The 27,385-nt window shown below is 44.8% G+C and overlaps 1 protein-coding gene across 1 annotated transcript in view; it reads left to right on the top strand.

The window, feature by feature from the left end:
- LOXHD1 (lipoxygenase homology PLAT domains 1) overlaps positions 1–27,385 on the top strand; it is a gene marked incomplete at its 5' end in the record, with an annotated part of 327,020 nt that overhangs the window by 288,903 nt on the left and 10,732 nt on the right. The window contains 2 exons of the mRNA XM_084628053.1: positions 4,816–5,001; positions 24,539–24,709. Of these exons, the coding sequence (XP_084484179.1) occupies positions 4,816–5,001; positions 24,539–24,709 (357 nt within the window). The remainder of the gene's footprint in view (positions 1–4,815; positions 5,002–24,538; positions 24,710–27,385) is intronic.

The following is a 27,385-nucleotide window of genomic DNA, read 5'->3' as shown; positions in this document are numbered from 1 at the left end:
GCTGGAATAGAATACCTATTCTCTGATAGTAACTGTCAGCCTACAGAAAAAGACAATTCCCTTGTCTCTGCTCTGGGCCCAAATTAAAGCAAAAAACCTCCAACTACTTGGAAACCTGCTTACCCAGCCCAAAGAAAAAGCAAATGGGTAGAACACACACCCCCTATTTACTTTTAGGAAGAAAAGAAAAAAAACCCTCTGGGTTGGAAGACTGTGAATTTCCCTGCATGAGTTAAGTACCCTGCCTCCAGGCAAAGAAAACCTGCAATTCACAAGATAATCCCCTTTTGTCTCTGCTTGGCCACAAAGCAGAGAGAAACCAAGCTGCTTTCAGTTTCAAAGCTGCTTTCTGGACTTCCTAAAAATTCCTTTTTAACATTTGTATTTCTAGTTCAAAAAATCTCAACTGGATCTCAAAATGATTTCAGGTTAATCCCACCACTGTGCCACCATGTCAAGGTTCCTCCCCCACTCTGAACTCTAGGGTACAGATGTGGGGACCTGCATGAAAAACCTCCTAAGCTTATCTTTACCAGCTTAGGTCAAAACTTCCCCAAGGTACAAAATATTACACCCGTTATCCTTGGACTGGCTGCTACCACCACCAAACTAATACTGGTTACTGGGGAAGAGCTGTTTGGACGCGTCCTTCCCCCCAAAATACTTCCCAAAACCTTGCACCCCACTTCCTGGACAAGGTTTGGTAAAAAGCCTCACCAATGTGCCTAGGTGACTACAGACCCAGCCCCTTGGATCTTAAGAACAATGAACAATCCTCCCAACACTTGCACCCCCCACTTTCCTGGGAAATGTTGGATAAAAAGCCTCACCAATTTGCATAGGTGACCACAGACCCAAACCCTTGGATCTGAGAACAATGAAAAAGCATTCAGTGTTTTACAAGAAGACTTTTAATAAAAAATAGAAGTAAATAGAAATAAAGAAATCCCCCCTGTAAAATCAGGATGGTAGATATCTTACAGGGTAATTAGATTCAAAAACATAGAGAACCCCTCTAGGCAAAACCTTAAGTTACAAAAAAGATACACAGACAGAAATAGTTATTCTATTCAGCACAATTCTTTTCTCAGCCATTTAAAGAAATCATAATCTAACACATACCTAGCTAGATTACTTACTAAAAGTTCTAAGACTCCATTCCTGTTCTGTCCCTGGCCAAGACGACTACAGACAGACACAGACCCTTTGTTTCTCTCCCTCCTCCCAGCTTTTGAAAGTATCTTGTCTCCTCATTGGTCATTTTGGTCAGGTGCCAGCGAGGTTACCTTTAGCTTCTTAACCCTTTACAGGTGAGAGGAGCTTTCCCCTGGCCAGGAGGGATTTCAAAGGGGTTTACCCTTCCCTTTATATTTATGACAGGCCACTAGATAAGTGGCTTGGTTTTTGAAAGAGCTGGTCTCCCAGCAGCTAAGAAGGAAACTTGAGACAACTTCAGCTGGGCTTTCAGAGGTGCAGAGTAGTCATAACTTCAGATGAAGTTAGTGAGGGGTATATTTGGGTCCCCAGATATGAAGGTTCTCAAAATTTAAAGACACTTTTGAATATTTGTCTTTAAGAGACTTGCCCAAGGTAATGGTGAGTCCGTCTGGTTCAGTGGCGTAGTACTAGGCAGTGAGTGTAGGCAATTTTTACTTGAGAACATTAGAAAGGGAGTTTAGGGAGGGGAATCAGCAGAGAAGGAAGGAAAGAAACATGGTAAGAGCTATTCCTTTTTAGTGACTCAGGTTTAAACTATTTAATTCAAGATATGACAGACACATAGCTGGAAATAGAACCCAGATCTCTTGATGCTCAAAACCATCCTCTCTCCTTAGTGATCTTGATTTAAGTCATATTTCTATATTTTATTTGTAGCCATCAAATATGTGGCATTGCAAAAATAAAGATCCTGAACTAATAATAATATTGCTCTCTCTGTCTTCAAAACTCATTACTTAATGCAGCTGGCCTAAGAGGCGGGTAAATATTAATATCCCTGCTATTATACGATCCATTATTGCTGTTGTAAGCTCAGCTACAGTTTACAATTTACCTAATATGAGGTGATTGGTGCAGTCCGTTTCTAAGTGTCTGATCCAAAGCCCAGTTCAGGTCAAGGGAAAACTCCCAATGACTTCAGTGGACTTTGGATCAGGCCCAAGTCTGGTAAATTGGTACAGCTCCTCAAAGAGTAAAGGACCCACTCTGGCTTCTGCCACCAGGAGCATGACAGCTACCTCATCACGCTGACTTGACCTCTTTGTTTTGTTTGTCAATTGCATGTCAAATTTGCTGCAGCTCCTAAGTGTGTCTGACTGTTTCAAGGAACCAAAAAAAGTCAGCTAGGTGAAATAGCCATGGATTCAGCAATTTCTGTTCTTTTCTTTCCCATCTTGTACTAATTGCTTGTGAGGTTACTGTCACGGCATGAGGCCTTCATAAGCTGCCTCCTGCCAAGAAGGTTTTGCTAAAAGTCAGTTGGTTCTGTGTTTTTTTGAGACCCTGCATTAATTGGGAGCTTGCCTCTTATAAGAAAGTAGACTATTTTGCTTTCTTCATCACCTCAGCAAGCTTTAGGGCCATGAAAGGTACTGCCGACTGAACTGCATGAATCCCTGGTGCTGTGCTTTCCTTCCTTCCTTAAATTTTTCTCAGGGAACTGCTGAAAATTAGTCCCGATTTAACATAAGCAAAATGTCATGTGGATGTGAGACATTTATTTGACTGTCCTCTGCATGCAAGTGAGTCACTTTTGCATTGGTTCTGTTTTTCTTTATGTAAAGATGTATGTGGTTAATACAAATTTGGAAGAATGAGTTATAAAGTATTGTCCTGCAGTGAAACTTATTTTGTCACAGGCTTTCCAGGTTCCTCACATTTTCCCCTTGGCACTTGAGCAGAGCTGTACAAAAATCATTGTACAGATGATGGTTTTGCAATATGCTTGTACAAGAATTGGCTTGAGGCCTCTAAAGTCTGAAAAATTGGGGCTTCTAGCAGAGGGTGGCAAAGGCTGAGTTTCTTTGTGAGCCAAGTTTGGGTTTGATAGTCTCTTTTACAGTTGCCAGAATTAGAAGGCCCCTCAGGTCTGATGCAGCAATAAAGGTCCGGCCTCAGAAAAGCAAATTTGCTTCTGTGAACCAGTGCTTTATTATGGAATTATAGAAGGTGCCAGGCAAAATGCTAAAATGCTCATAATTTCACCCACGCCCATGTGAAATTCCATACTGGGTACCAGATTGGTATAGAGGCCATCTTAGAAATGCTTCCTTTCTAGATTGTTCTGTGGTGGGATGGGGTGGAAGAGAGACACATAATAGGTGAGATTTTCTAAAGCACTCAGTGTTGGCCTAATTCTGCTACCATTGAAGGAAGTGAGAGAAGAATTAGGCCAATGCTGAATGCTTCTGAAAATCTCACCCACTGTATTTATGTTAGATAAGCACAGGTGTGCATAGACACTGTGTGATGCAGAAGAGACTAGAGGCAGATAGGAAGAAGGTAAGGATGACGGTGCAGCTGGGAGAGAAACTGAGGGCACTTGAATGAGGCGTGCGGAGGGCATTGTGCTGAAGAATGGGGAAAGCAGATGAGTTAGAATTCTGGGAGAGACAGCAAGTGTCTGAGATGACCTCTCAAGGTCCCTTCCAGTTCTGTGATTCTATGATCAAGATAGAAGCAGTTTGGTCGTGTCTGTACTCCCTGTGCTCTTTGCTTAGCCCTGCACTCAAACCCCATGCTTGACAAAGGGAGGAAGGTAGCAGCAAGATGGGCAGTATCTGGAGGGCCAGCCCGTAGAACACGACTAGCCTCTCTCCCATGTGGGAGCACTTTGAGGATCAGTTTGGGGCCACTACTTGCCAGGAGAGGGAAATGGCAAAGTGGGAAAGGGCCCTGGCTGGCCAAGAGAGGCCTGTGGCAGTGAGGAGGAAGGTGTTCATGCCAGCCCACAAGCCCAACATAGAGCATTCCAACAGGTACTAGCTCCTTGACCACTAGTTTTTCTATGACTTTTGGCATCCTACTCTTTAAGCAAAGATGATACAAATCTCTTACTGTCGGCTTTCCTGCCCTGCCTTTAAGAGCATCTGTGCTGGGCCCCAGTGCAGTGCTCCTGCTGCCTGCCTCCTATGCAACTGTGTGTCCTTTGGCCTGTGGTGGTGCTTAGAATGGCTCCCAATGCCTGTGTTATCACACCATGCTATTTGGGAGATCCCAGGCTACCCCGTGAATTAGAACTGCACTACTGAATGGCAGGCAGTGGCAGGCAGCCATGTTCTTACTGTATTACTCTGGTACAGACACCAGGAATGTTAGGATGAAGCACTGGACTGGGACTTAGAAGACCTAGGTTCTGTTTCCAGTTCTGCCACTGGGCTGGCGGGTACCTTGGGCAAGTCACTTCACTTTCCCGTGCCTCAGTTTCCCCATCCATAACATAGGGATAATGACAGTGCTCTCCTTTGTAGAGTGCTTTGAGATCTGTGGATGAAATGTGCTATATAAGAGGTACGTATATTATCATAATTATTATGACAACTTGCATATAAGGACTTGCCACTCACACTAAATTTGTGGGAACAAGTTAAAAGTATCCACTTGTTACCTGCCTGCTGTGAAGCCTCTCTTTGCTGGTCCAGCAGAATCCTGCAAGAATCAATTCTAATCATCACCTCTGCCCTAAGAGTTTTGCACATTAGAGCAAGAATCCCAGTCACTTTTAGCCTGCCGTCTTTGCACCCATTTTGGTTGGCTTGGTAATTGTTCAGAGACATCATAGCAGTTACTGTGTTGTGTTTTGCCATCTCCTTCCAGGGGCTGGTACCGACGCCAACGTGTTCTTGATTATGTTTGGGGAGAACGGAGACAGCGGGACTCTTGCTCTGAAGGAGTCTAACAAGTCTAACAAGTTTGAAAGGAACCAGATGGATGTTTTCAATTTTCCTGACACACTGAGCCTGGGAGACCTGTGTAAGGTGCGCGTCTGGCACGACAATAAAGGTAACCAGACTGACGTGAGTGGCTTGGTGAAGGGTGGGGTGGGTAATGGTCTAGAGCTAGGAGAGGCAGCTGGGTCTAGTGGATTTGGCATGGACTCAGGAGTTCTAATCCCAGCTCAGCCACTGACCCAATGCGTGATCTGCAGCAAGTCACTTCACCTCTTTGGGCCACTGTTTCCCCTGCCATTCTTTGTCTGTTTAGTTAGGCTCTCTTCAGGGAAAGGACTCTCTCTTACTATAAGTTTGTACAGCGCCTAGCAAAATGGGGCCCCTCTCTCAGTGGCGGCTTAGGAGTGCTACTGTCATACCAATAATAACCTCTATAGCCGTCTTTATATTCTGCAACGTGCCAGACATCCGGCCTCTGCCATCCTCGCAACATGACTCGGTTAATGGAAAACTTTAGTAACATGACAGTACCACATTCCAGCAATTTAACTTCATCAGTCTGACACTGACAAGCAACAGAGTAATGTAGCTTGGTGTAATGCACTGAGCTTTAGAAGATAAAAACCATAAGGATCTATGTCTACCTTTATTAAAATCACTATATTATATGTATTATATGTATAGAGTTTGCAGGGCTCTGCCTTTTACTGTTTGAAACCTTACATGAATTAGGGAGCACAGCACTCGGTGCAGCTATATCCATTAGGGAATGTATGCAGATGCCAAGTAGCATGCTAGCAAACTGTCCAAGAAGGTATTACTATGGTTCATTGTGGCTTCATCTTGTATCTTGGCTAACAACTGAGTTTCTCATCTCAAAAAGAAGATCTTGCATTCACACTTGGTTTTCATTATAGCAATACATGTAAATGAATCAAATGCTGACTCCTCTTATTCTATCTCTCCTTACGGACAATATATAGGAATGGGGAAGGTTGTGACCCACATGGAATTAATGTAAAATCATCCTTTTGGATCAGAATCTCAAACTGGAGGGCTGTTTGCCGTTAGTCTCCAAATATAAACTTGTTCTGAAACGGCCGAGTAAAAACATAAGAAATACAAATTTTCACTCAACTTGGCCTCCATTTCTGCTTGCACACATCAATGCAAGCATAACTTTGGATCCACAATTATTTGCACCAACAACATAGGTCACTTAGGTGTGTGGTTTCTGTGTCTTCAAATTAGGGATTTAGACAAGTAACGGTCTAGACCAGTTCTCATTGAAGTCAGTAGAAAGACTCCTATTGACTTCGTTGGACCAGAATGGATCAATACTGAAGATTTCAGACACAATAAATTGTAGACATACAATTTTCACACAGTTATTTGTGTATACAATTTGCACCTGCAAATGTAGAGGCTCAAAATCTGAGCAGTATAGCATGCCAGGTTTTTGTGGGCCTAATTCCGTGCTCACCCAAACTCTACTAAAGGCCAGCTCTCTATCTCTGATTGACTGAGCACTTAAACACTACAAAGGCGCTATAGAAACGCATGGTAGCATTTTGGCTTGGCAGACAGTGCAGGCTCCACCTGATTTTTCGGTGCCATGTTTGAAAGCAGAGGCTGATCAGCATGGACATGCAAATCTGTTTTCAAAGAGGTTAGTAATTAAAAATATTACAAAGAGAATTTTTTCCTTAACAGAACTTTTATCTCCCCCAATGATAAATCATGCAATCAAAATTATAACATATCCATCGGACGCAAAGCAGATCTGAGAAAATAGCCAGTGTTTATGTATATATTCATATACTGCAATCTCAAATTCTTCTGTCTTCTTATTCCCCCAATGTATGTTTAAAACTGGATGTAATAGGATTTTTGCCAGATTTAGGAGCTGTAATTTTGGGCCCTATGTAAACTATCTACCCAGGTTTTGTTCAATATAAATTTACTTTTTTTTTCCCCACTTCTAAGAATGAGAATTGTGCTTTAAATCAGAACACATGTCATCTTCATTGATCATTTTGAATTTTAATCCTATTCTCCAAAGCACTTGCAACCCCTCCCAGCTTGGTATCGTCTTCAAACTTTATATGTGTACTCTTTATGCCATTATCTAAATAATTGATGAAGATGTTGACCAGAACCAGACCAAGAACTGAACCCTGTAGGATCCCACTACATATGCCCTTCCAGCTTGACTTTAAAGCTACCCCAGGGCTCTGGCAGCCGGGCTCGGGCGGCGATTTAAAGGGCCCGGGGCTCCGGCTGCTGTGGGGAGCCCCGGGGCCTTTAAATCACCCCCGGAGCTACCAGCTGCAGAGGCGGCTGGGAGCCCCGGGGCTCAAGGGCAATTTAAAGGGCCCAGGGCTCCCTGCAATGGCCTGAGCCCCGGCCCTTTAAGTTACCCCTGGAGCCCTGCCGCCGCTACCCAAGGGCTCCGGCAGCTGGGCTCAAGTGGCGATTTAAAGAGGGCACCGGTGGTGCTTTAAAGGGCCTGGGGCTCCGGCTGCTGCAGGGAGCCCCGGGCCCTTTAAATCGCCAGCCTGGAGAAGCTGATCCAGTCCGGCATGGTGTACCGTCTCTTGCCGGTACACCATATCGACTTACTTTCACGTCTGAGTGGAGCACCCATAAGGGGACACATCTCGAAGAACCACAATTACTCCACAGATTGAGCAAGCATTTCTTCCAAATCCCTTCCTGGTTTGGGAATTAGTCATCAATGTGGAAGTATCAGGTTTGAATGTTTTCCAGCATCTGAGGTTCCTGCATTTAAGTAACTAAAAACTCTGAGCAGTGACATTATTTCCCTACAGAATCAGAGTGACTTTTTTCTTATCTCTCCTTCCATCCTTCTTATTAGGAGAAGTTCTGTACAGTGTTTCTAGAGTCATCAGTTTCCAATTCTTGACCATCTCCATCACCTTGATCCAAAGAGATTCAAAGAGCTTAATTACTGAGAAAACACATTTCTCTTTATTGTCATTGAAGTAACAGAGAGAAGAGAGTCACCATGTAATTCAGTCCATTCCTCTGCCAGAACAGGATTGTGCCCTACATAATATTTAGTAGCGTGTTATCTGATCTTGTTTTAAATATCCCAAGTGCTTCCACCACTTCTTTTGGGTGACTCTTCCACAGGACAATGAATCATATCCACCTTTCTTGAGATAGACACAACTCGAGAATACCTTCTTTCTGACCACAGCTGATGGCCCTTAAAGGAACTTATCAGGTATGGTCCTACTACTGTAGGCCTTACATTGCCTAGCACTTGCGCTCACTATATATCACAATTCTGAAGGCTCCATCACTGTAGTATGTAGGCACCAACCCAATTCCAGTCCTTTCAGACAATAATAAAAGAATACATTATGAAAAGAAAATGAGGGACTCTCTGTGCCCTTACTAAAGATCTGTTTAAGTTTCAAACTCCAAAAGTCTTTTCTGAAGCCCTTTAGTCAACTCTTGATGGTTATCCACGTATTCTGTGAATCCAGTGCCCAGTTTTGTTCCCTGCCTTTTTAAAATCAGCCTGCTTGAATGTATCTTGAGACTCATCACATGGAAGTGGGTGAACGCACTGAGCTCCTATTTCAATAAGAGTTGTCGCTGTTCATCCGCTTTATTCACAGCTGGGGAAAAGGCCCCTTCCTTGTATTTGTCTATCACAGACATGTGCTGTGGGCTTTAGAGAACAAACAGAAGACAATCATCCTTCCCCAAAGAGCTCACAGTTTTAGACAGGATACAAAAAATTATTTAAGCAAATAACATTGGGGAAGGTAGGACAAGGGTCACATAATAATGCTACATGGTTACTCATGTCTATCTAACCTAGTTCATTACGGTAGTATCAGAACTCTCTCCCTCTCTCTGCCCCATAAGATTAAAATAACTCACTAGCCCATACAGGCAGTTGTAAAGTTATCTGTTCTTTAAAAGCATATCTTTACTATGAGCCTCATCTGTTATGCTGACCTACAAATTACTCTTTACGCATGCTAAGTGCTCTTACATAACGTGTGCCTCAGTAAAACATGAAATATGCTTCAATCACAAGATATAAATATTCATGGTAAATAGGCCCAATGGACTGTGATGGGTTTTTAGATGGGGTAAGATCCAAGTTACCCGGGAAAGAATTTTCTGTAGTATCTGGCTGATGAATCTTGCCCATATGCTCAGGGTTTAGCTGATCGCCATATTTGGGGTCGGGAAGGAATTTTCCTCCAGGGCAGATTGGAAGGCCCTGGAGGTTTTTCGCCTTCCTCTGTAGCATGGGGCACGGGTCACTTGCTGGAGGATTCTCTGCTCCTTGAGGTCTTCAAACTACAATTTGAGGACTTCAATAGCACAGATATAGATGTGAGGTCTTTTTTAGGAGTGGTGGGTGAAATTCTGTGGCCTGCGTTGTGCAGGAGGTCGGACTAGATGATCATAATGGTCCCTTCTGACCTAAATATCTATGAATCTATGAATCTATGAACCTATATCTTTAGCATCCTCAAAACACTGTTCCGTATTCACCCAGAGTAGTAAAGTGTTTTTACACAGGAGGCTTTTAGAGGTTAGATTTTCTGCCTCGGTGCCTGCATGGAGTTTATTGTTAGGTTTCACCTGAGTCAAATTCAGTGATACTCAAGTTGTGCAGGCAGTGGAGAATAAAAATACGTCTGTTCCTAAAAGCAGTGTAAAAGATAAGCTCACCATTTGTCAAAAGCTGTTAGAGGCACTTGGTTACCTCTCTGCTCAGTGAGAAAGCGTGTGCTGTGAGATGCTGTTTTAATTGAGATGGAATAAATGGGCCCAAAGAGCCAAAGGTGTTAACATAACCCAGTCACTGTCCTACATGCAACAGTTTTAAACAAGGTTTAGGGTTTGGGACATAGAAACCTCAGCCTCAGCGCCATTGTAACCCATGCCTGCTTGGGATGGCGCTCTGTCCCCCTCTAGTGGCAGCTAGACCAACTAGAGATTGATGAGACTGCTATAGCCTTGGCTAAAAGAGATGTGTCTTTTACCTCATGCAGTACCAGCTCATGGATTAACTCCAGAGATCCCAGGTTTGATCCCACCCTATGACGCCCGGGGTCTATCAACTTTACAAGTGGGGGCTCATCAGGAATATCAACTGGGAAGTCTCTGAAGCTCAGGACGTACTTTCTCAGCTAGAGGAAGTACGTAACCCATGCCTGCTTGGTGTGGTGCTCTGTCCCCCTCTGGTGGCATCTAGACCAGCTTGAGCAGGGGTGCGCAAACTACGGCCCGCAGGCTGGATCCAGCCCACCAGTTGTTTTAAGCCGGCCTGCGAACTCCTGCTGGGGAGCAGGGTCTGGAGCTTGCCCCGCCCAGAGGTCTAGCTGGGGCACTGGGTTGGGGGCTGCACCACAGGGCTAGGCCCCACTCCGGCCAGGGCGCTGGGTCGGGAGCCGCTCCATGCGGCTCCTGGAAACCGCAGCATGACCCCGCTCCAGCTCCTACGCGCTCCAACGGGAGCTGCATGGGCGGTGCCTGTGGATGGGACAGCATGCAGAGCCACGCCTCTACGTAGGAGCTGGAGTACGGACATGCCACTGCTTCCGGGAGTCGCTTGAGGTAAGCGCCGCTCGGAGCCTGCGTCCCTGAGCCTCTCCCAATGCCCCAACACCCTGCCCCAGCTCTGATCCCCCTCCCGCTCTCCAGACTCCTCGATCCCAGCCGGGAGCACCCTCCTGCACCCCAAACCTCTCATCCCCAGCCCCACCCCAGAGCCCCCACTCCCAGCTGGAACCTGCACCCCTTCCTGCACCCCCACCCCAGCCCTGATCCCCCTCCTGCCCTCCAAACCCCTCGGTCCCAGCCCAGAGCATCCTCCTACACCCCAAACTCTTCATCCCTAGCTCCACCCCCGAGCCCACACCCCCAGCCAGAGCCCTCACCCACTCCCATGCTCCAACCCCAATTTTGTGAGCATTCATGGCCCGCCATACAATTTCTATTCCCCAATGTGGCCCTCAGGCCAAAAAGTTTGCCCACCCCTGAACTAGAGACTGATGAATCTTCTACAGCCTTAGCTAAGAGACACACATCTTCTCATGCAGTCGAGACTTATGTGTTAAGCTCCAGAGATCCCGGGTTTGATCCTGGCTGATGACAACCAGGGTCTGTTGGCCTTACAAGTGCGGGCTTGTCTGGCATATCAACTGGGAAGTCTCTGAAGCACACTTTTAAAAATCCTGTTAGCCTTTTATTAATGATGCAGAAAAGAAGGGAAAACAGTTAAAGCATTTGAAATGTAAAGTATTGAATGAGGTGTAACAGCATCCCTTGTTCCCTTTCCCTGTAGAGAGTCTTTAGAAGGAAAATATCCTGTCTGACAGTCTCTTAGAGGCTACCAATGAGGGTAGTAACTGTCCTTTGGGAAAATAAGTCAGTTGAGATGGGCAGGAGTTGTTGTTGCTGTTAAAGTCTGATTCTGTTTCCTAGAAGCCAGCAAGACAAACACACAAAGAAGGGAAGAGAAAAGAACAGAGAAGATAGGCAATGCTGTTTCTGTCTCTGGTGTTGATTCTCGCTTGTAACCTCACTGCTGGAGAAACACAAGCACAGCATAGAGTTCTGTCAGCCACTCCGAGACCTGGCAAACTTGTACCAGCAGCCAGCTGTTTAGGGCCTTTAGGGCCAGCTGCATTTAGCTGCCTCTTTCTGGTCACCGGCTTACGGCAGCTATGCTTCAAGCTATACAGACCTGGCCAGCTAAGCCAGACTCTTATTACACAGAAGGAAAAAGGTGAGGGATAGGAAAGAGAATAAATAAAGTGAAGAAAGAAAAAAAACACACCGGGGGGTGAAAACTCCCCATAGTTTCTTATTTGAGGACCCCAAAAAGAGAATGATGGGTGGAATAGACTATACCCTCATTATTTTGTCCACCAGTTAAGCCTAAACTCTGATGTACCAATTTTGGTTTATTGCTTGCCATTTCCAAACTTTTCTTGTTTACCAGGTGTGATCTTAACACAGTCCTTGAGTTATATCAGTAGGCCTTTTTGTTTGGACTCATTGAGTCTGTCTTGCTTTATCACCTTTTCCCATCAACATTGGTTATTATAACTTATTGTGACTTTTTATGATCTTTCCACTTCATTTTTACAATTGAGCTCACAAATAGGATAAGTTTGCAGGCCCATTTACCACAACAGAACACAAATGAAGTGAAATATACGAGACTGTTCTATTCCTAGCTCTGTCACTAGCCTGTTGGATGATATTAGGCACATCTTTCACCTCCCTGTGCCTCAGTTTCCCCATCTGTAAACTGGGGATCGTAGAATCATAGAAATGCAGGGCTAGATGGGACCTTGAAGTCACCAGGTCCAGCCCCGTCATTGTGGCAGGACCAAGTAAACCTAGACCATTCTTGAGAGGTGTTTGTCGAACCTGTTTATAAAAACCTCCAATGATGGGGATTCCACAGCCTCCCGTGGAAGCCTGTTCCACAGATTAACTACCCTGATAGTTAGAAAAATTTCCCTAATATCTAACAGAAATCACGCTGCTGCAGATTAAGCCCATTATTTCTTATCCTACCTTCCGTGGATATGGAGAACAATTGATCATCATCCCCTTTATAACAGCCCTGAACAGATCTGAAGACTGTTATCAGGTCCCCCCACCTCAGTCTTCTTTTCTCAAGACTAAACATGCCCAGTTTTTTTAGCCTTTCCTTGAAACCTTTTATCATTTTTGTTGCTCTCCTCTGAGCTCTCTACAGTTTGTCCACATCTTTCCTAATGTGTGACATCCAGAATTGGACACAGTACTCCAGCTGAGGCCTCATCGGTGCCAAATGAAGCAGGACAATTACCTCCCATGACACTTTAATTAATATACCGCAGAATGATATTAGCCTTTTTCACAGCTGCATCCACATTGTTGACTCATATTCAATTTGTGATCCACTATAACCACCAGATCCTTTTCAGCAGCACAACCACCTACCCAGTTAGTCCCTATTTTGTAGTTGTGCATTTGATTTTTTCCTTCCTAAGTTAAGTACTTTGCACTTGTCTTTATTGAATTTCATCTTGATTTCAGACCAATTCTCCAGTTTGTCAAGGTCATTTTGAATTCTAATCCTGTGCTCCAAAGAGCTTGCAATCCCTCCTAGCTTGGTGTCATTTGCAAGTTTTATAAGCATACCCTCTACTCCATTTATCCAAGTTATTAGTGAAAATATTGAATAGTACCAGACCCAGGACAGACCCCTGCAGAACCCTGCTAGATACACCTCCCAGTTTGACAGCAAACTATTGATAACTCTTATTTGAATACAGTCTTTCAACCAGTTGTGCATCCACTTTGTAGTAATTCCATCTAGACATTTCCCTAATTTGCTTATGAGAATGCCATTTGGGACTGTCAAAACCCTTACTAAAAATCAAGATATAGCACATCTACTACTTCCCACCTATCTACTAGCCAGTAGCCCTGTCAATGAAGGAAATTAGGTTGGTTTGGCATGATTTGTTCTTGATATAGATTCATAGATATTTAGGTCAGAAGGGACCATTATGATCATCTAGTCCGACCTCCTGCACAACGCAGGCCACAGAATTTCACCCACCACACCTAAAAAAGACCTCACACCTATATCTGTGCTATTGAAGTCCCCAAATTGTAGTTTGAAGACCTCAAGGAGCAGAGAATCCTCCAGCAAGTGACCCGTGCCCCATGCTACAGAGGAAGGCGAAAAACCTCCAGGGCCTTCCAATCTGCCCTGGAGGAAAATTCCTTCCCGACCCCAAATATGGCGATCAGCTAAACCCTGAGCATATGGGCAAGATTCATCAGCCAGATACTACAGAAAATTCTTTCCCGGGTAACTTGGATCTTACCCCATCTAAAAACCCATCACAGGCCATTGGGCCTATTTACCATGAATATTTAATTACCAAAACCATGTTATCCCATCATACCATCTCCTCCATAAACTTATCGAGTTTAATCTTAAAGCAAGATAGATCTTCTGCCCCCACTACTTCCCTCGGAAGGCTATTCCAAAACTTCACTCCTCTGATGGTTAGAAACCTTCGTCTAATTTCTAATCTAAATTTCCTAGTGGCCAGTTTATATCCATTTGTTCTTGTGTCCACATTGGTATTGAGTTTAAATAATTCCTCTCCCTCTCTGGTATTTATCCCTCTGATATATTTATAGAGAGCAATCATATCTCCCCTCAACCTTCTTTTAGTTAGGCTAAACAAGCCAAGCTCCCTGAGTCTCCTTTCATAAGACAAATTTTCCATTCCTCGGATCATCCTAGTAGCCCTTCTCTGTACCTGTTCCAGTTTGAATTCATCCTTCTTAAACATGGGAGACCAGAACTGCACACAGTATTCCAGGTGAGGTCTCACCAGTGCCTTATATAACGGTACTAAAACCTCCTTATCCCTACTGGAAATACCTCTCCTGATGCATCCCAAGACGACATTAGCTTTTTTCACAGCCATATCACATTGGCAGCTCATAGTCAACCTATGATCAACCAATACTCCAAGGTCCTTTTCCTCCTCCGTTACTTCTAGTTGATGCGTCCCTAGCTTATAACTAAAATTCTTGTTATTAATCCCTAAATGCATGACCTTACACTTCTCACTATTAAATTTCATCCTATTCCTATTACTCCAGTTTACAAGGTCATCCAGATCCTCCTGTAGGGTATCCCTGTCCTTCTCTAAATTAGCAATACCTCCCAGCTTTGTATCATCTGCAAACTTTATTAGCACACTCCCACTTTTTGTGCCCAGGTCAGTAATAAAAAGATTAAATAAGATTGGTCCCAAAACTGATCCTTGAGGAACTCCACTGGTAACCTCCGTCCAACTTGACAGTTCACCTTTCAGTAGAACCCGTTGTAGTCTCCCCTTTAACCAATTCCCTATCCACCTTTCAATTTTCCTATTGATGCCCATCTTATCCAATTTAACTAATAATTCCCCATGTGGCACAGTATCAAACGCCTTACTAAAATCTAAATAAATTAGATCCACTGCGTTTCCTTTATCTAAAAAATCTGTTACTCTCTCAAAGAAGGAAATCAGGTTGGTTTGGCACGATCTACCTTTTGTAAAACCATGTTGTATTTTGTCCCATTTACCATTGACTTCAATGTCCTTAACTACCTTCTCCTTCAAAATTTTTTCCAAGACCTTGCATACTACAGATGTCAAACTAACAGGCCTATAATTACTTGGATCACTTTTTTTCCCTTTCTTAAAAATAGGAACTATGTTAGCAATTCTCCAATCATATGGTACAACCCCTGAATTTACAGATTCATTAAAAATTCTTGCTAATGGGCTTGCAATTTCTTGTGCCAATTCTTTTAATATTCTTGGATGAAGATTATCTGGGCCCCCCGATTTAGCCCCATTAAGCTGTTTGAGTTTCGCTTCTACCTCAGATATGGTGATGTCTACCTCCATATCCTCATTCCCATTTATCATGCTACCATTATCCCTAAGATCCTCTTTAGTCTTATTAAAGACTGAGGCAAAGTATTTGTTTAGATATTGGGCCATGCCTAGATTATCCTTGACCTCCACTCCATCCTCAGTTTTTAGCGGTCCCACTTCTTCTTTCTTTGTTTTCTTCCTATTTATATGACTATAGAACCTTTTACTATTGGTTTTAATTCCCTTTGCAAGGTCCAACTCTACTTGACTTTTAGCCTGTCTCACTTTATCCCTACATATTCTGACCTCAATAAGGTAGCTTTCCTTACTGATCCCTCCCTTCTTCCACTCCCTATATGCTTTCTGCTTTTTCTTAATTACCTCTCTAAGATGCTTGCTCATCCAGCTTGGTCTACAACTCCTGCCTATGAATTTTTTCCCCTTTCTTGGGATGCAGGCTTCCGATAGCTTCTGCAGCTTTAATTTAAAATAATCCCAGGCCTCCTCTACCTTTAAACCCATAAATTCTTCAGTCCAATCCACTTCCCTAACTAATTTCCTTAATTTTTGAAAGTCAGCCCTTTTGAAATCAAAAACCCTAGTTGCAGATTTATTTTTGTTAATCCTTCCATTCAGTTTGAACTGAATTAGCTCATGATCACTTGAGCCAAGATTATCCCCTACAACCATTTCCTCTATGAGATCCTCATTACTCGCCAAGACCAAATCTAAAATGGCATCCCCTCTAGTCGGTTCAGCAACTACTTGTTGAAGGAATCCATCAGCTATCGCATCTAGGAAAATCTGAGCCCTATTATTATTACTAGCACTCATCCTCCAGTCTATATCTGGGAAGTTAAAGTCTCCCATGATCACACAGTTTCCATTAGTATTTACTTTATTAAAAACATTAAAAAGGGCTCTATCCATATCCAAATTAGATCCCGGCGGTCTATAGCACACCCCAAGCACTATCCCAGGGGAGGCTCTAATAGTTTTCTTCCCCAATTTAATTATTGCCCAGACAGACTCAGTCATATCCATTTCATCGCTTCTTATTTCTTTACATTCTATCTCATCATTGATATACAGTGCTACTCCACCACCTTTACCTTTTTTTCGGTCTTTCCTAAACAGCACATACCCTTCAATACCTGTAGCCCAGTCATGACTACTATTCCACCAGGTCTCTGTTATACCTATAATATCTGGTTTCACTTCCTGCACCAGTAACTCTAGTTCCTCCATTTTGTTACCTAGGCTCCTTGCATTAGTGTACAAACATCTTAATTTTTGCTGTTTGGCCTCACTCACATTCTGTACCCTATTAGGCACGGTTATTTTACTACCAGTATAACCTATTAGACTTGTATCTACACTGCCCTTCCTCCTACCTACAGCTGTATCCACTCTTACTTCATTTTCTTTCCACTCTATGCTAAATTCTGGCGTGGAGATTACCTGGACATCTCCCAACCATCTCCCCCAAATTCCTAGTTTAAAGCTCTCTTAATCAGTTGTGCCAGCCTCCATCCTAGAAGTCTATTTCCTTCCCTACTCAGATGAAGTCCATCCCGAGAGAACTGTCCTCTATCCATGAATGCCTCCCAATGGCCATACATCCCAAAGCCCTCCTTATAGCACCACTGCCTAAGCCATCTATTGATAGTCATAATCTTGTCACACCTTTGTTGCCCTTCTCTAGGAACAGGCAGAATCCCACTAAAGATCACCTGAGCCTCAATTTCCTTAAGCGTCCTCCCCAGCCTAACATAGTCTCCCTTAATACTTTCCAGTGAGAATCTAGCCGTATCATTTGTTCCCACATGAAGGATAATTAGGGGATTCTTTCCCGCTCCCTTTAGAATCCTTTTTAACCTCAGGTCTACATCCCGTATCTTAGCACCTGGAAGACAGCACACCCTCCTATTTTCTGGATCAGCTCTGGTTACAGGCCTATCTATTCTTCTCAATAAAGAGTCCCCAATCACATAGACCTGCCTTTTCCTAGTGACGGTGCTATTCTCCAGTCTATCCCCTGTTCCCTCTGGCTGCAAGTTTTTTCCATTCCCATTCTCCCTTGTAATCCTTTTTAACCCATCCTGTATCCTCCTGGGGCTCATATTTGGTGTAATCTCCATTAACTCTTCCCCTTTTCCTATAGGACTAACCGCTCTTCTCTTCTTCCTTGCCCTGTCACCTTCAGTGACTACCTGCTGAGCCCCTTCTTCATTTTCCAACTCTGCAAACCTATTCTGAAGCTCTATTTCTCCTTCACTAGCCCGTCTTTTCCTCTGCCTAGTTCTTTTAGTCACATGCTTCCACTGACCACTTTCCTCACCCAGTCTCCCCTCAGAATTCCCTAGTCCTGCTTCCATCTGCAAGTCTGAGCTTTTCCCTTCAGATACCTCATGTCTTTGCTCCATAATCTGCTCAAACCCCTTCCTAAACTCTACCAGACTTTCCACCTACATCTCCAAACCTCTGATCTTTTCCTCCATCAGCTCTATCAGACGGCATTTCATGCAGACAAAACTCTTACCAGGTGCCCCCTCCAGGATCATGTACATACCACAGCTTCCACATCCAGTCATCTTCATTGTGTCATCTGCTACATGGGTCACTCCCACTGCCACCTCTGAATCTGTCATAGCCTTCCCACCTAAATCCTGTTAATCTGGGAAACACAAACCACACCAAAACACCACCACCCACAGCAAAACCAAACCCCACACAAGCACCACAAGACAAACTCCGCTTTCAAACTCCCACTCAAACTCCCCTGTTTACAGCTCTGTTTGCTAGCTCCTGTGCTGCTGCAGCTGTCTGTGCTGCTGCCTGACTGGCTGCTACCTTTATAGGACCCCTAGTCAGTGAAGCCCCGCCCCCTAATCAGGGCTCAGCTTCTCTCCCAGCACAAAGCCCCTACAAGCCTCTACACATACAAATACTACCAATACAAAGCCAAACAAACACAAATACCTTCTCCTCCAACAGAACTCCCACTCAAACTCCCCTGTTTACAGCTCTGTTTGCTAGCTCCTGTGCTGCTGCAGCTGTCTGTGCTGCTGCCTGACTGGCTGCTACCTTTATAGGACCCCTAGTCAGTGAAGCCCCGCCCCCTAATCAGGGCTCAGCTTCTCTCCCAGCACAAAGCCCCTACAAGCCTCTACACATACAAATACTACCAATACAAAGCCAAACAAACACAAATACCTTCTCCTCCAACAGAACTCCCACTCAAACTCCCCTGTTTACAGCTCTGTTTGCTAGCTCCTGTGCTGCTGCAGCTGTCTGTGCTGCTGCCTGACTGGCTGCTACCTTTATAGGACCCCTAGTCAGTGAAGCCCCGCCCCCTAATCAGGGCTCAGCTTCTCTCCCAGCACAAAGCCCCTACAAGCCTCTACACATACAAATACTACCAATACAAAGCCAAACAAACACAAATACCTTCTCCTCCAACAGAACTCCCACTCAAACTCCCCTGTTTACAGCTCTGTTTGCTAGCTCCTGTGCTGCTGCAGCTGTCTGTGCTGCTGCCTGACTGGCTGCTACCTTTATAGGACCCCTAGTCAGTGAAGCCCCGCCCCCTAATCAGGGCTCAGCTTCTCTCCCAGCACAAAGCCCCTACAAGCCTCTACACATACAAATACTACCAATACAAAGCCAAACAAACACAAATACCTTCTCCTCCAACAGAACTCCCACTCAAACTCCCCTGTTTACAGCTCTGTTTGCTAGCTCCTGTGCTGCTGCAGCTGTCTGTGCTGCTGCCTGACTGGCTGCTACCTTTATAGGACCCCTAGTCAGTGAAGCCCCGCCCCCTAATCAGGGCTCAGCTTCTCTCCCAGCACAAAGCCCCTACAAGCCTCTACACATACAAATACTACCAATACAAAGCCAAACAAACACAAATACCTTCTCCTCCAACAGAACTCCCACTCAAACTCCCCTGTTTACAGCTCTGTTTGCTAGCTCCTGTGCTGCTGCAGCTGTCTGTGCTGCTGCCTGACTGGCTGCTACCTTTATAGGACCCCTAGTCAGTGAAGCCCCGCCCCCTAATCAGGGCTCAGCTTCTCTCCCAGCACAAAGCCCCTACAAGCCTCTACACATACAAATACTACCAATACAAAGCCAAACAAACACAAATACCTTCTCCTCCAACAGAACTCCCACTCAAACTCCCCTGTTTACAGCTCTGTTTGCTAGCTCCTGTGCTGCTGCAGCTGTCTGTGCTGCTGCCTGACTGGCTGCTACCTTTATAGGACCCCTAGTCAGTGAAGCCCCGCCCCCTAATCAGGGCTCAGCTTCTCTCCCAGCACAAAGTGGTATGGACTTCCTTTGGAAAGCACTTTGAGATCCACCGATGAAAAATGCTAAATAAAAGCACATAAAGAAAATATCTCGCTGACATACTGTCTGGAGTGGTTCACGCCTCAGGGCAGACTGTCAAAAGCAGGGTAGACACCCAGACTGGTGGTATGTTCTATTATTAGATTTCACCAGCCCCATAACAAATGTGAACTCCTAAGTATTGTAACAGTCTTACCATGTGGTCACAGAGAGATCCCCTTGGGCATTCCAATTTATCTTGCCACCTAGGCAAGCTGGACTTAGTGATGAATGGTAACTGACACCAAAGATCACAAAATATTCAGGTTATTGCCAGTTCCAACTGACCAGTCACTTACTCCAGGTCAATTCGTACCTCAGCTCTCACACCAAAGACAACACTTGTAGCCAATCCTATAGTAAAAACTAACTAACTAAGAATTTATTACTGGGAAAAAGAAATGAGAGAGTTATTTACATATTTAAACAGGCAACGTATATACACAATTGAATTGCAGTTTATGGTCCCAAAAGGTGACAGAGTTGTAGTAATCTGTCTGCACTGAATGTCTTTTAGGGCTAGTCCAGGTTGAACCTGGGGCTCTCTGCTTCTGTTTCCTAGCTCCAGCTCTGTGAGAATCCAAACAGCAAAGAGACGTAGAATTTTCATGTAAACGGTCTCTGTTCCCTTCCTCCAGAATTCCAGCTGACGGAACGAGCTTCCTTGCATGTAGCATCATATTATCCTGTGAGAGGGCCATTTGCTCAGTCTTTGTATTGTGATGCTTCACAATGGCCCACTTAGGTTTGATAGTCTTTCTTGATGAGTGTGGGAACCCTCTTCCTGCTTGGGTTCACAAGTTCGCAGCAAGCATTTTTACAGTTATAAAGCAAAAAATTTATCTATCACCTTATAGCACGGGATACAGACATTACAAGTAAGATTAAAACATGCAGCAATTTACAAGCCTTTATGGAGACTAAACATTGAAGACATCTTTACAAGTCTCTTGAACAATACTACCATACAGGTGAGCTGGGCTGGTTTCCAGCTATGAGTTTGTTAGTGTTCAGCTGACTCCTATAGCCTTGGCAAGTGCTACCATCTACCAGCCTGTCTCTCCCAACCCTGATGACCTCACACATTTGTTTTGCATTTCCGATCAATATGGTTTATTTGTATTGTCCCATTTTACAGATGATGCCTGATATGGTCAAATAGAGTGGTTGGTGGGCAGATAAGCAGGAGCAGAGTAGCAGGGCCATATGGATGGGAATGCATTATCAGATCTAGTGCTGGCAGTGGACAGTATCTAATGTTTTAGAGGAAGACTAAAAGAAAGCCATAGTGCACCCAGCAAATTGTGCAATGCTGCAGTGAGGGAATGGGGAACACAATTCCTTCTTGACCCCCTAAAACAGTCATTTTACTACCTGAAGTGGATTTTTTGAAATCTGTCTCAAGTACTAGCAATTGCAGATGTTATCATTCAGGGATGGCCAAACCGCGGCTTGCAAGCCACATGTGGCTCTTTTACAGTTAAAGTACAGTTTGTAGAGCCCCCCACCCCACCCCCACACACACACACATCTCTGCCTACCAGACTTGGGGTTTCTGCCCTGCAGCGGGAGGACTCGGGGGGAGGGGGGCTCTGAGATCACTGGTGCCTACTGAGAGTGGGGGGGCACAATTTAAAGGTTCAGCTCCCCCCCAAGAGCTTGAGTCACCCGCTCCCGAGACACCTTCCCTCTTACATTCAGCGGCCCCTCCCTGCAACTCCTAGGTGTTAGTCCCGAGCTCCGTGGGGAGAGGCAGCAGTGGCTCTCCCTGCAGCTCCCACCTGTTTGCTGCTGCCTCTCCCCAGGGGCCACAGGGAGGGGCCCTGAGGAAGCATGTGACCAAGTGGGGCCAGCAAACCCTGACAGAAATCTGGGATCCTCACCCCGCACCCAGGCGTCATCTCTGGTTCTGCCCAGCAGTAAGGGAGGTCTCAATAACTGGGAAGGGGAGCTTTTCACTATTTCTGAGTAAGTCTGAACTGGATTTTTCTCATACAACTGTAAAGGATCGGTGTCTGCAGACAATAAACATGACTAGTTAGTCTATGGGGCTGGGGCCATCTTTTCACACTTGCCAACTCCAGCAATCCCACGAACAGAAAACAGATGGAAGAACTGAACTGCTCCTTGTGGCTAAGGATGCTTGGAGGAGATAATACATCTCCCTACATGACACTAAATTGCACAACTGCCAGAGTCAAGCCAGCAAAGGGATTCTGTTTTCCCCAAAGCTCTTCTCCTCCTCTAATTACATTTGAAATGTTTTGCTTGCTATTGAAAAAGTGGGACCATGCAGGAGGCCTACGTGTCATAGCCATGGGTTTTATTAGGACAGGTTTGCTGCTGGGGATTTCAGTGACAGCAGAACAGGCTCGGGATTAAGTACCTTTTGTTAAAAACATTGATCTGGGTAATCAGCACTTGTTACGGTGATCAGAAAAAAAGCATGTTTGACAAAGGCACAGCAGTGACCAGGACTGTTCTTAAGACTAAGGTTGTACAAAAAAAGCAGTGACTGGTCAGTCACTTAGTGCTTAATATCTTATAAAACTTCAGCAGAGACAACACACACATTGGTCTAAGTTCATCCCCAGCATAAGTGCAGCAAAGTCAATAAAGACCCTCTAAGCTTTCATACGGTGCACCTTGGCCTGGTCCCTTCTGTGCATCCCAAGCTCCTGTTGGCATCAGTTTTAGGTCTTCAAGGAACAGGTCTGTTACAAGCGTAAAGCACACCACGCACATTTAGAGATGAAGTCAGCCCTGGCGTCTACAGCTCCAGAGATCCCCAGACAATGGGATCAGGGTGGGAGAGGGAATCAGGTTGTAGGGTTGCTCGAGAGCAGAGGTTCTCAAACTTCTTTTGCTGGGTCCCCCCTTTGAAAATATTCCAGGCTGTGATGACCCCGCCCTCCCATTCTCGGTACCGGACATAGCTTTCGCAGCACCAGAGCAGATCCCCACAGAACTCACCATAACATGCCACCCTTAGTTCTGTGCTGCTGCTGAGAACTAACAGAGCTGAGCACCTGGCCAGCAGCCGCTGCTGTCTGGCCGCCCAGCTCTGAAGGCAAGGAAAAAGGACAAGCAGGGAAAAATCATGGATATTTGTTCACCTTCCAAAAATCCACCCGGACAGAGATCGGAGGACAAAAATGAAAGTCATGTCCAGGAAAACCCGGATGTAGCCCTATTTTTTGTGATCTCATGACACCTCCCCCCCCCATAGCTTTATGACCCCCTTTTGAGTTGGGACCCCCAGTTTGAGAAACACTGCTTTAGAGGATCTCTGCAGGACAGCTCACAGGGGCTTAGGACTGGTTAGGCCAAGGGAGGGGTGAAGCCGGTGGATCGGCAGAGCAGTGGATCCTCTGGCCTCTCTCTGCAATGGGGCTACGGTAGGGAAGCACAGGGCTGAAATAGCTCCTGAGGAGCAGCTGCATGAGCTTGAGGTGCTCCCACTCTTTACCTTCCCATATCTCGCTAGAACCCAGCCCAGGCTGGGCTGAGGATCTGGCCCACAACTAGCTACATTCTTTTGCGGTTTCAGAGTAGCAGCCGTGTTAGTCTGTATTCGCAAAAAGAACAGGAGGACTTGTGGCACCTTAGAGACTAACCAATTTATTAGAGCATAAGCTTTTGTGAGCTACAGCTCACTTCATCGAATGCATTTTCCACTGAATGCATCGGATGAAGTGAGCTGTAGCTCATGAAAGCTTATGCTCTAATAAATTGGTTAGTCTCTAAGGTGCCACAAGTCCTCCTGTTCTTTTGTGGTGTAACTCCTTTGGCTTCAAAGGATCTGGGTCCATTTACAAAGACAGCTTTGAAACAGAATGCTTCAACTGAGGTTTCGTTCCCTGAAAGGCAGCTGTGCCAATGCAGCACCTTCTTACTCGGCAAGTCTGCTCCTGGGTGTACGCTGTCTGTGCAGCCCAGTGAAAACACGAGAATCATTGTCACGTATCAGGGTGCTGCTTCGTTCCCAACCCCAGACACAATGGGCCAGATTTTCAAAAGACACAGTCTCCGCCTCTTCACACTGGGTTTTGAAATTAAAAGTGTGGGGGATAATTAAAAGGTATCAATCCAGATTAAGTGTATACATTTATCTCTCTCTTCTGTAGAGAGAGATCTCTTATGTGTCTGTATGCATGTCATGGTGTGTGTGCACACACACACATATGATGGTCCCCATTTAAAAAGTCCAATTTACGAACAGTTACATTGCCCTGTACTTAGAATAGGAAATAATTAGTATTGCAGAGAGGTAAGTCTTGACTCTCTAATGACATCTATGATGTATCCACTGTGAACTCTCCTCTCAACACGGAGCTTCACAAGGATATCTGCAATAGCAGCAAAGTGGGGTACAGAAAAAGAGTGGAAGAACTTACAGTCTAGTTCACTTAGTCTGACTCTACCCCAACATGTGGGGAGCCTTCTTGGGGTCCAGAGGAGGGGGGCTGCTGCTGCCTTACAACTGGCTGTCCTGCCTCCTTACTCACGATATTTCTTTTAATATAGGCCCAGATTCTGATCCCCTTATTCCTTTTTAGAAACCAATGAATCTAGTCAAGAGGGAAGGTGCCACCCAGCCAGAGTAAGAGGATCAGAACGTGGTTCTTATAGGATAAGCTCCACAGGGGAGCGACCTTGTCTTCTCTGCCTCTATACAGCACTGGGCCCACTTATGGCCCTTTCTAAACAAAGGACATACCTTTTCAGTGCCCACAGGTTCCTTCTGGTGATGGGTATGTCACCTACCCAAGCATTATATATTTGTTCTTTTTCACCAAAAAGGAGTTGCACCCGGCTGGCACTTGGAATACATCGAAGTGAAAGACGCCACCCTGGATAAGACTTTCCGTTTCCAGTGTGATCGCTGGCTGGCTAAAGGCGAAGATGATGGTCAGCTCATCAGAGAACTGGCTTGTGCCAATAACGACATCCTGGAACTGAAGGAGCGCACATGTAAGTTGGAGACTTTCTCTGAGAGTCATCGGATGTCTGGAGCTATTGAAACCATTCAGCTGAGTGTCACCGGACCGGCATTTGGTACTTCTCAGGATTAGTTTACCTCAGTGCCTGTAGAAACACAGCCCCATGGTTTTATGGGAGAAGATTTATGAGGGCGAAGCACACTGAGTCTCACTCTAGGCTGAAAGTGAAGGTGGCCCCATATGCATCTGTTGATGCTGGCAATATGCAGAGATGATACAAGGTTATGTCCTCATTAGAAATAATGGGCTTGAATCTTTGAGGTGGAAAATAAATTCAGTTTCCAAAGGCTTACAGGTAACATTGACCCAGCTGCCTTGGGGCTGCAAGCTTGACAGCAGGGTTTAAAACCCCATAGCCCTGATTCTGCTCTGAGTTATTCCTGATTTGACACCAGGGTAACGCCACTGATGTCAGTGAATTTACACACTGGACTACAAAGCGGTGAGGGAGAAAGCATTATTGTTTAATAGCTCCAAGGAAAGTACCAGGCATGTCACAGGTCCCTGCCCTGAGGAGCTTGGACAATTTATATCATGTCACTCAAGGTATATCTGCATTTGGCGCTTGGGGTGCGATTCCCGGCTCGATGAGACATACCCATGCTAGCTTTCATTGAGCTAACATGCTAATAACAGAGTGCAGCTGTGGTGATGTGAGCGGCTAGCTGCCTCAAGTACAGACGGATCTGAGACGCTAGGCGCATCCTTGTGACAGCTAACCTCTCCCACCACTTGTGCTGCTGTAGCTACACTCTATTTAATGCATTAGCCTGATGAGGAGACAAACCCATGCTAGCTCTGCAGATGGGCATTTCACCCCCAACTCCAAGTGTAGACACACCCTAACAAATCCTTCATCTTAATTCAACTCTCTCCATTCAATTGGACACCCTTGCATAATAGGTCATCCATCTATCTAAAGTACTTATAAGTTCAAGGCTCTTAGGCAAAGTAAGCAGTCATGGGATAAGAGGGGAGGTCCTCTCATGGATCGGTAACTGGTTAAGAGACAGGAAACAAAGGGTAGGAATAAACGGTCAGTTTCCAGAATGGAAAGGTCAATCGTGGAGTCTTCCAAGGATCTATACTGGAATCTCTGCTGGTCAACATATTCAGAGATGAAATGGAAAGGGGGGTAAACAGTGAGGTGGTGCAGATGATACAAAGTTACTCAAGATAGTTAAGTCCAAAGCTGACTGCAAAGATTTACTGAGGGATGTCACAAAACGGGTGACGGGGCAACAAAATGGCAGATGAAATTCAATGTTGATAAATGCAATGTAATCCACATTGGAGAACATGATCCCAACTATACCTATAAAACGATAGGGTCTAAATTAGCTGTTACCACTCAAGAGAGAGATCTTGGAGTCGCTGTGGATAGTTCTCTGAAAACATCCGCTCAATGTGCAGCAGCAGTGAAAAACAGGGAACAGAATGTTGGGAACCATTAGGAAAGGGATAGATAATAAGACAGAAAATATCATAATGCCACTATATAACTCCATGGTACACCCACACCTTGAATACTGTGTGCATTTCTGGTTGCCCCAGCTCAAAAAAAGATAAGGGAATTGGAAAAACACTGTAGAGAAGGGCAACAAAAATGATCAGGGGTATGGAACAGCTTCCGTATGAGGAAAAATTAAAAAGACAGAGTGTTCATCTTAGAAAAGAGATGACTAAGGGGGAATGTGAAAAGGGTCTCTAAAATCATTAATGGTGTGGAGAAAGTGAATAAGGAAGTGTTATTTACCCCTTCACATAACACAAGAACAAGGGGTCACCCAATGAAATTCATAGGCAGCAGGTTTAAAACAAATATAAGGAAGTTCTTCACACAATGCAGTCAACCTGTGGAACTCATTGCCAGGGGATATTTGGAAGACCAAAAATATAACAGGGGTCAAAAATTAATCAGATAAGTTCTTGGAGAATAGGTTCATCAATGGCTATTAACCAAGATGGTCAAGGATGCAACCCCATGATCTGGGTGTCTTAAACCTCTGACTGCCAGAAACTGGGGCTGGACAACAGAGGATCGATCACTTGATAATTGCCCCGTTCTGCTCATTCCCTGTGAAGCACCTGGCATTGGCCAGTGTCGCAAGGCAGGATACTGGACTAGAAGATGGACCATTGGTCTGACCCAGTATGGCCGTTCTTATGGTTTTAAACCAGAATGGAATACAATATAAGTTACAATATAAAAATACACTCTCCTCAAAAATACACCCTTCTCAATCCATCCCCTCCTCAGCAGACTAAACAAAGTACAGGGGGTGGGTGGAAGATGAGCTTTGAAGCATGCTCAGGAAGTTAACAAATCCAAGCTCTGGCAGACCAGTGAGGGAGCAAGTTCCAAAATTATGGAACCCTCCTAGAGAATGCCTTATCAGCAGCTCCTTGTTTGTACTGAAGGCGCCTCTGTGGATCTCATCCATGGTGGCTTATGACAGATCGAGAGGTGATCTCTTAAGGTACCAGGTCCAAAACCAGTTAGGGCTTTATAGTTTAAAACCAACACCTTGAATTCTACCTGGAAGCTTACTGAAAGCCAGTGCAGATTACAGAACACTGATCTAAAGTGCTCCCGATGTGTAACTCCCCTTAATAAGCAGGCTATGGCATTATGCACTAGCTGCTG

This window comes from Lepidochelys olivacea (assembly GCF_965140295.1).
Source record: "Lepidochelys olivacea isolate rLepOli2 genome assembly, chromosome: 5".
Taxonomy (NCBI): Eukaryota; Metazoa; Chordata; order Testudines; family Cheloniidae; genus Lepidochelys; species Lepidochelys olivacea.
Note: the sequence above shows the minus strand (reverse complement) of the source record. Positions and strands in the feature narration are given on the sequence as shown.